Source organism: Amaranthus tricolor, chromosome 6 (genome assembly GCF_026212465.1).
Source record: "Amaranthus tricolor cultivar Red isolate AtriRed21 chromosome 6, ASM2621246v1, whole genome shotgun sequence".
Lineage (NCBI taxonomy): Eukaryota > Viridiplantae > Streptophyta > Magnoliopsida > Caryophyllales > Amaranthaceae > Amaranthus > Amaranthus tricolor.
Window position 1 is genome coordinate 30836795 of NC_080052.1, and position 9159 is coordinate 30845953.

Below are 9159 nucleotides of genomic sequence, written 5' to 3' on the forward strand. Positions count from 1 at the left end.
GAATTAGTGCACTCTAAAGTAGCATGTACCAACTATAGACTTGGAAAGTATGAGTAAAAGAGTGTGAGTTTGTGGAAAATGAAGAATATAGGATAGTGAAGAGGTGATTTAAAAAGATGCACAGTAAAATATTGTAGATCAAGTTCATATTAGACTTATTCCTTTACTCACCACTCTAATAGCACACTAGATTTTTGAATAATAGCTACATTTGAGTAGTAAACAATATTATTCATCGATCAATCTTATTTTATAAATTTTTCAAATATATATAGAAATAATATAGTCAATAAAAATCTTATTTGATTCGTCATAATACATGGAGTATTTTATTATGAACATTTTATATTTTATATGTAATGCATATATGAAGATATAATGTTAAAATTATACACTGGATAGCATGAAAGCTAAAAGCGTAGTTATTTAAAATAAATCAAAATAATATTATTTACAAAAGGTAATTTAATTTAAGGAGCATCCGTTGCCTTAATGTGAAATGAAGTACTCCCTTCTATTCAGCTTATGTGTCCCATTTTCTTTTATGGTCAAGTCACCTTAATTGTTCCATTTCTATTTTTGGTATGAGTTTTTGACTTTTATGCCCTTAGTAGCTTTATCCTATTTTCAATTATGCCCTTCATTATCTATACTAATTTTCCTCTTTTACATTAAAAATCCATAATACCACTCTCTTTCCTACACTTAGGGTCCCACTTTTAACTCTCTTTAAAATCCGTAAAAAGTCAAATGAGACTCTTAAAATGAATAGGAGGGAGTATAATTTACGTTACCTTGCTATAAATGTCGACTCAATGAAAAGTCAACATATTCATTTGTTTCCTATTGTTTACTTATGTTTTCTGTTTCCTTTTTTTTCTTTGTCGCGACATGCGCATATGACACGCAATTTGTACTGAACCCTCTTTATAGCGGAAATCTTACGGCTAATTCATTGAATAGGCAAATTTATTTAATCTACAAAGGACTTAACTGATCGATTCACACGTTTATAATTCACTCGGTCTCTTATTTCAAATTAACGTGTAGAGAATGGCATTTCTACATTCTTAGCTTCCATCTGAACACTAATTAGCAGGGGTGTTCAAAATTATCTGGTTTAGAAAATCCAATCAAAATTATCTTATATTCGGTTTTGAAAACCGAATAATTTACCCGGTTAACAAAATCCGGCAAAACCAGGTATTCGGGTCGGATACGAATCGCACTCTATGACAATCCGGATACCTGATATCCAGATTATAATTTTTTTTTTATAAAAATATATTTTTGGAAACCCAAATGGCCTAATGCTGCTATACTTTTACACTATGTATATGCCTCCTTTCATTTCATCACTGAGTAAATTCAGTATCTTCATGGTAAATCTTACTCAAAAGTCTTAAGTTAAATACAGAATATGTTCATTTTAAGTTTTTTTTTAATTAGCTTTAAGTGTTTCAATTTGAATATTATTTATAGTTTAAGTTTTTTTAATATACGTCAATGAACTACCAATTTTGTAATAGCTTAAGTTAAATATAAGTTATGCTCATTTATAATGTGGTGATTAAGAGAAAAAAACGCATGTTTAATAAACCGGGTCAGAACCGGATCACAATTTTAGGTATTCGAAAAATCTGGTACTCGGATTTTTGGATCTGGATCGACCCGCTATTCAGTTTTGAACGTCCCTACTAGTTAGTGATGAGATGTGTAAATGACTGTTGATTGTTCGCTTTTTAATTTAGTTGTTTGACTAATTGAAAATATTAAACGTTTATCTTTTGACTTTTAAGATAGCTATTTTGAATATATTTGGCAAAATTAAAGAGTGAATTGTTATTTGTTTACAAAGAGAAAAACTTATTTATTAATTCTTTTTAACTTTTTGACTAAATAAGTCAAAAATGAAAAGGCAACTAAAAAATCATCCAAACATTCGAAATATTTTCAGCTTTGGCTATCTTTCATACTTGTATACTTCTATTACTTGGATTATTTTTAGTCCAAATCAAATCCGTCCATGATTTGTGTGAATAACTTGTCTATATTTGTTTTACTATTTAGTGCTCAAGATGCTATGAAAAATGAGAATTGAGAATGAATCAACTCCATTTAATAAAGATCTAATTCGTTTCTGATTGACTCGTAAATGAATCAAATCAGATTAAATTATTAACGTGACTTAAGTTAGATCAACTTCAAACCGAGAAAATTCAGTTTAGAATTCACCTGAACAACCAAATTTGTAGCCCTATTATATTCGAGTTGGATCAAATCAACATTTAAGAGGTTTATCTTGTAGTAGTATTGTTTATGGAAATTTAGCTAAACATGACTCAAGTTCATACTAACCAATAACTCAAACTTAACTTGGTAGAACTTCGACAAATTAACTCTTAAAGACCTAAAAATTGAGTTTACTTCACTTGAATAAAATGACTAGATGATCAAAATTGTAATCAATTTTGACTCAATTACTTATTAACCCAACCTAAATCAAAATTTAATTTTACTTGAAATTAACTTAACATACACTCAGAATCCAAAACAACTTAATCATTAGAGGTAAGTATGACGTAGCATAAACTAGAGTTCAATCCCTTAATAATTTGATTTAAGTACATGATAAATCGAATTGAGTCGAACCAAGCCAACTCGAGACGACACAAATCTCACATGCCTAAAAGTTGACGCCATATGCCCATATCTACAGTCTATTGCTACAAGCCTACAAATATCCGGTATCGTTCTTGGTATATTATAGGCCCTAGGCTAACTAAAGAAATGAATTCTCTCTATAGAGAGTCAATTTCGAATTTTAACCGGTGTTTAAAAAAATAATAGAAATGGACCTTATATATTATAATTATTATTATAAATATAAACATGTCATATAATTTTTAATTGTTAAAAGATTAAATTGTAAATTTTCAAATATGTACTTCACTAACTAGAATTTTCAAATATTAAAATACGTTTTAACTTTAAATCTTAGGCAAATACTTACCTTATCTAAGCTAAAGTACGTCCTTCAAATATCCTCCAAATCTCAAATTTTGAAAGTTTACCCGCACATACAGTATCCTTCAAGGCCACAGCCCACAAGAACCGTCGAGTTTAACGTTTTTACTTCCTACGAAGTACAAACAAACTTCCTTAGCTTTTATCGTGTCCGAACTTTGTCTCGAATGGCTTCCTTTTCATTCTCTTTACTCCCTAAAACCCTACACCCTCCTTCATCACAAATTCACAATCCCTTAAACCCTCCATTTTTCACCAACCCACATCTCTCCTTTCTCGCCAACCGACAACCCCACAATCATGGAAGTAGAATCACAGCAACCCATTAAAAAACCTTGCGATTAAAGCTGCCATTGATGGAGATTACTCAGCTAAGAGGAGTAGCAACAATAATGGTGAACAAAGGGAGACGATAATGTTACCTGGTTGTGATTACAATCATTGGCTGATTGTTATGCAGTTCCCTAAAGACCCTGCTCCTACTAGAGAACAAATGATTGATACTTATCTTGAAACTCTTGCTACTGTTTTAGGAAGGTATGTTTTTGTTCCTCTTAAATTATATTCTTTTACACATTTAATTTCCTGCTCTTATTTGAAATAATTTGAATTGCAAGCTTGAATTATTTGTAATTTTTTGGAGAAATGGTTTAGGTTTGTTCTTTTATCTTTAATTCTTGTCTTATGTTGATTGTTGGAAGAAATTATTTTCCTTTAATAGGATTCATGGTTTAATTTCAGTTCCAATTGAATTTTAATGAATTGGGTTGCTAGCTAGAACTTTATATTTCCTGTATTAGAGACATGGGTGTTGCAAAAATACAAAATTAGTTTTAATGTCCTGTTTATTTTACATTTTAGGGGTTGTGTGCGGTCGGACAAATGCCTAATTGGAACTGCATGGAACTTATAACAACATGATTCAACTAAAGTGAATGTATTGAGTGGTCAATTTGTGGGTTGAAGTATGCAAAACATAGTTGAAGTGAAATAATAAGAACTTTACTCAATTGAAAATAAATAAGTTGGGGGAAAACTTGCAATGAGGGATTATGAAAAATGAATCTTGAACCTGCCTTTTGTTTGGGGAATGAGAAGAATACTGAAAAATTACACTATTCTAGTGTGGGATTTGTATAGAGGTTGGAGTTAGTTAACTAACCAAAGACTTTTTGAGTCAACTTATCAATTGTTTGTTGCTAGTGAGTAGTTTCTGGTGAACATAGATTTTATAGAAGTTGGAAGGCAAAGTGATATGATAACGGTGACTATTCGTGTTGCGAAATTGTGGACAATTAATGATATTCTTTCTAGATTGTTAATGTTGCAAGTTTTTGAGTTTCTAAGTTCTAGTTGTTCCGAGAACTGGGATACAGTTACTTACCATTAAAAATTTGTAGAATTATTTTAAGTTTAAACAAGGCTTTTGCCCAGTGTCACATGAGTTGCTAATTGGCCTTGCGAATCGCGAATCTAAAAAAGCGAATTATGGTCGATTTTAGGCTTTTTTGGAACCATATTGAGTGATTCGCGAATCCAAAATGCGAACTAACTAGCGAATTATGTTTCACTACTTTTGCCTTTGGCAAGGTTGGTTTTTCCTTGTGCGTGTGTTTTGGGGGGAGGGAGGGTGAATCAAATGCAAATGTGCAACATTTAAGAAGTTGACGGTTGTCGGTAGCTAAATGTTTCTAAGATACTCTTGCCTACGCCAAGTTTGGCTAATTGGTGGAGGGGTGGGGTTAGATCAAATGCAATCAATAAGAAGTACTTAAACATTAGCATTATACTTCTGAGTTTGAATGAGGTTCTTGCCTTAGCTCAAGTTTGGTTAATGTTTTGGCGTATGGAAAGGGTGGAATGGATCAAATGCAAGACATTAGCTTAGTATTTCTACTCTATAAGTTACTCTTGGCTGCGAAACGTTTGGTTGATTGGTGAAGAGATCAGGGTAGATCAAATGGAACAAATAAGAAGTAAACAAGTAAACATTAGCATATTGCCTTAGCTCAAGTTTGGTTACATTTTTGCCATAGGAAGGGGTAATGTATTAAATGCAATTGTTAGAAAGTAGACATTAGCTAGATACTTTCAAGTTTTCAAATTTGAATATGCTTGATTACTCTGAAGTGGAGCTGCAAAGGCTAAAAATGTATTTAAGACTTACAGTGCAAATTTATTTTTCAAAAAGTTGTGCTTGATATGAAAGTAAATTGACCATTTCCTTTCTATAATTGCAGCATGGAAGAAGCAAAAAAGAACTTGTACCACAACCTACACTGGCTTCCAATGTACTGTAGATGAAGAAACATCTGAAAAATTCAAGGGTAATAGGGATGTTCTTTCTGTTTCCTTAGTCCATGGCAGGCGAATTTCTTGTTTCTAAGTTAAATACACCTTTCGTGATCTGCAGGATTGCCTGGAGTTTTGTGGGTGTTGCCTGATTTCGACATAGATGTTAAAAACAAGGATTATGGAGGTGCCCCCTCGTTTCGATTTAAGTAGAATATTTTGTTTGTACCAATGGGCTATTGATAATTTTATTGGTCTCACTTCTCTTTATGTTGGGTCTCAGGGGATAAGTATATCAATGGTGAGATTATTCCTTGCAAGTATCCCAGTTACCAAACTAAGCAATGCAATACGTCTAAATATGAAAGCAAAAGGTACAAGAGAAAGCGAGATGGTCCTCCTGGAACTACCAGAAAACCAAGACAAGAGACCGCCCCCTCTGAATCATCCTCTTCATGAGGTAAGACTCTAATAGGCACTCTTCTGCATCGTTAATATTTTGGAACTTTGAAGTTTATCTAAGTTGAATATCATTATGATGTTACGGTTGGTCTAGGTTGTAAAACTGTATTCGGAAACTTCATATCTTTTGGAGATATTAGTTGCATTTTGCTAAATACGGACGAACAGTCATGTATTCATGGGCAAGTGAAATTTTGCACAATTGATATGGTGGAAGGATGAAGATCCCAATTACTAGCAAAATGGTCCGATCCTCAGTACTTAGAATCAGAGCTATTTGTCACGCATGGCTCGTAGCCCCCACACGAGACAGAGGCACGAAACTTGGTATCCGGGTGTCTTACATCAAAAGAAGGTTATAGAGACTTCCGGAATCATCAAGAACCTTGTGGAGCATATGGGTTTAGAACAACCCACACTAGAAGGTTCCGGAGAACTCTTGAAGGAGCCTTGTAAATATCTAGTGTCTAGAATTCTCTAGGCAACTCTTGTACATACTTTAGAGTATCTTAACACTTGTAATTATGTAGAATTCTCTAGAAAAATGTAATTTAGATCCCTCCATTTGAGGAGGTTAGAATGTTCTAGAAGTAGGACAAGTAGTAAGGGGTGTTGCCTATAAATACCCCAAGGCATTCATTTGTACACAACAACTTGAGAGTTCACTTGTAAAGCTTTCCTTGTGCAATACATAAACCTAACTTACATTTCCCAACTCTTGTGTTCCTACTTACTTCACATCTTCTCAAAGTCTTAGCCAAATCCACACAAACACACCAACTACATCATTTAGCAATACACCTTTGGGGTTTGCCTGACTTGTCTTACGACGGGAGTGTAAGCAAGTGGCACACGTAAGACTAGGGAAAGAGTCGACACGTGACAAGTGGTATCAGAGCCAGGTTGGCCGTATTGCTGTCAGGTTGTGTAGTTGTTCTAACGTTTGCGTGATAATGGCATCAAAGGACAAGGAGAGTGCTGTTCTCCTAGGAGAGGAGTCACAAATCACTAGGAAGACCTCAAAGAAGGATCTTGAGGCAAGAGTGGCTAAGTTGGAGATAAGCCTCGGGGATGCCCTCGACGACATCACTAAGCTTGAAGAACGGGTCGGGGCTTTGGAGGACAAGGAAGATGAGGTAGCCCAAAGCCTTGTGAATCAGGTGCTACGCTCGGAGATGGGAGCCATTCGTGACTCCCTTGGTGGGGAGCTCCAAGCTGTGAAGGAGCTCGTTGAGTCCCTCAAGGGGGACATCACCTTGTGCAAGGCGGCGGTGGCCGGGGGTGCCATTGTTCGTGAAGGCCCTAAGATGAAGATTCCCGAGCCGCCTAAGTACCATGGGAAGCGCGATGCTAGGGAGCTCGACAACTTCCTATGGAGCATTGAAAGGTACTTCGATGCAATGCGGGTGGACGATGATTCATCCAAGATAAACACCACCACAATGTATTTAGGGGACGATGCCATCCTATGGTGGAGAAGACGCGAGTCAGATATTAAAAAGAGGACTTTTACCATCAACACATGGGAAGAGTTCAAGGCCGACTTCAAGAGGCAATTCTATCCAGAAAATGTGGAGGAGGTGGCCATGAAGAAGCTTCGGGGGTTGAAGCATACAAGTACTATTAAAGAGTACGTAAAGCAATTTTCATCCCTTATGTTGGAGGTGACGGAGTTACCCGAGAAGGAACAACTTCTCTACTTTATGGATGGTCTACAACGATGGGCCGAGCAAGAGTTAAAGAGGCGTAATGTACAAACGCTCGCTGAAGCCATCGCAGCAGCCGAGTCCTTAATTGAGTACAAGCAAGACTCAAAGAAGGATAAGAGCAACAAGAAGGGCGGTGACAAGGGGAAAGGTGGGGGAGCCAAACTCACTAAAGACCGCGGGAATGGGGGAGGCAAGCCATTTGAGAAGAAGGACAAAGGGAAATCCGACTCCGATGGCAAATTTAAAAACCGCGATTGTTTCTTGTATGGAGGCCCACACTTTGCAAGGGAATGCCCACAGCGGCAAAAACTCAATGCCATGGTAGCAGCACATGAGCAAGACTCCGGGAAGGAGGTGTAAATGGGGACGTTGCGTCTTTTTAACAGCGTCAAGGCTACGATGGAGGAGCCCCAGGGAGGAGGCAACGTAGTAAAAGTAAGCACCCTACCCCGCTCTAAGAAGTCTCCTCTTATGTTTGTTGAAGCCATGGTGAATGATAAGGCTTCTAGGGCACTAATAGACACGGGTGCCACCCATAACTTTGTGGCCAAGGGAGAAGCCACAAGGTTAGGATTGCGCTACACCAAGGAGCCGGGCAAGCTGAAGATCGTCAACACATCACCGACGCCCATTCATGGTGTTGCAAGAAGTGTCCCCATTCGTTTGGGAGAATGGAGGGGGACTGTTGATCTCACCGTCGTCACTATGGACGACTTTTCATTAGTACTTGGCATGGAGTTCATGGATATGGTAAAGCCATGGACCTTGGAGAAGGATGGAACGATGACCATCTCAAAGGGTTGTGTGGCCTGTTCCATCCCGATTGATCGAGAAGAGGTGGAGGCCAAGATGCTATCAGCTATACAACTTAAGAAATGAGTTCAAAAGGGACAAGCAACATTCTTGGCCACACTCGTTGAGAAAGAATCTCATGGGTCTGAGATTCCTAGTGAAGTTTCGGAGGTCTTAAAGGAGTTCAAAGACATTATGCCTCTGGAACTGCCGAAGAGGCTTCCCCCTCGAAGGGAAGTTGATCATGTTATCGAGTTAGAGTCGGGGGCAAGGCCTCCAGCCATGGCACCTTATCGGATGGCCCCTCCAGAGCTTGAAGAGTTGCGGAAGCAGTTGAAGGAGTTATTGGAGGCGGGATTTATTCGACCTTCCAAGGCACCATTCGGGGCACCAGTGTTATTCCAGCGCAAGTATGATGGGTCATTACGCATGTGCATCGATTACCGGGCATTGAACAAGGTAACCATCAAAAACAAGTATCCAATTCCTTTGGTTGCCGATCTTTTTGATAGGCTCGGTAAAGCCAGATATTTCTCTAAACTCGATCTTCGCTCGGGGTATTGGCAAGTGCGCATCGCCGAAGGGGATGAACAAAAGACGGCATGCGTCACTCGCTATGGGTCCTTCGAGTTTTTGGTGATGCCTTTCGGACTCACTAATGCCCCAGCAACATTTTGCACTTTGATGAACAAGATCTTTCATCCATTCCTTGATAAGTTTGTAGTCGTTTATCTCGACGATATAGTCGTGTATAGCGACAATTTGCAAGACCATGTGGAGTATTTGCGACGGGTGTTCGAGGTCTTGCGGGAAAATGAGCTCTATGTGAAGAAGGAGAAATGCTCGTTTGCTCAAAAGGAGGTGTCTTTCCTTGGGC

At 37.7% G+C, this 9159-nt stretch overlaps 2 protein-coding genes across 2 annotated transcripts; both read left to right on the forward strand.

Annotated features, from left to right (window-relative positions):
- Positions 1 to 3085: 3085 nt before the first annotated feature.
- LOC130814783 (uncharacterized) lies at positions 3086 to 7850 on the forward strand. The gene is made up of 5 exons (XM_057680985.1): positions 3086 to 3564; positions 5268 to 5354; positions 5441 to 5506; positions 5603 to 5779; positions 5876 to 7850. The coding sequence occupies exon 5, from the start codon at positions 6735 to 6737 to the stop codon at positions 7848 to 7850; it is 1116 nt and encodes a 371-aa protein (XP_057536968.1). The 5' UTR covers positions 3086 to 3564; positions 5268 to 5354; positions 5441 to 5506; positions 5603 to 5779; positions 5876 to 6734.
- On the forward strand, positions 3443 to 5778 carry LOC130815785 (multiple organellar RNA editing factor 9, chloroplastic-like). Its single transcript, XM_057682266.1, has 5 exons — positions 3443 to 3564; positions 4848 to 4951; positions 5268 to 5354; positions 5441 to 5506; positions 5603 to 5778. The coding sequence occupies exons 1-5, from the start codon at positions 3443 to 3445 to the stop codon at positions 5776 to 5778; spliced, it is 555 nt and encodes a 184-aa protein (XP_057538249.1).
- Positions 7851 to 9159: the final 1309 nt, after the last annotated feature.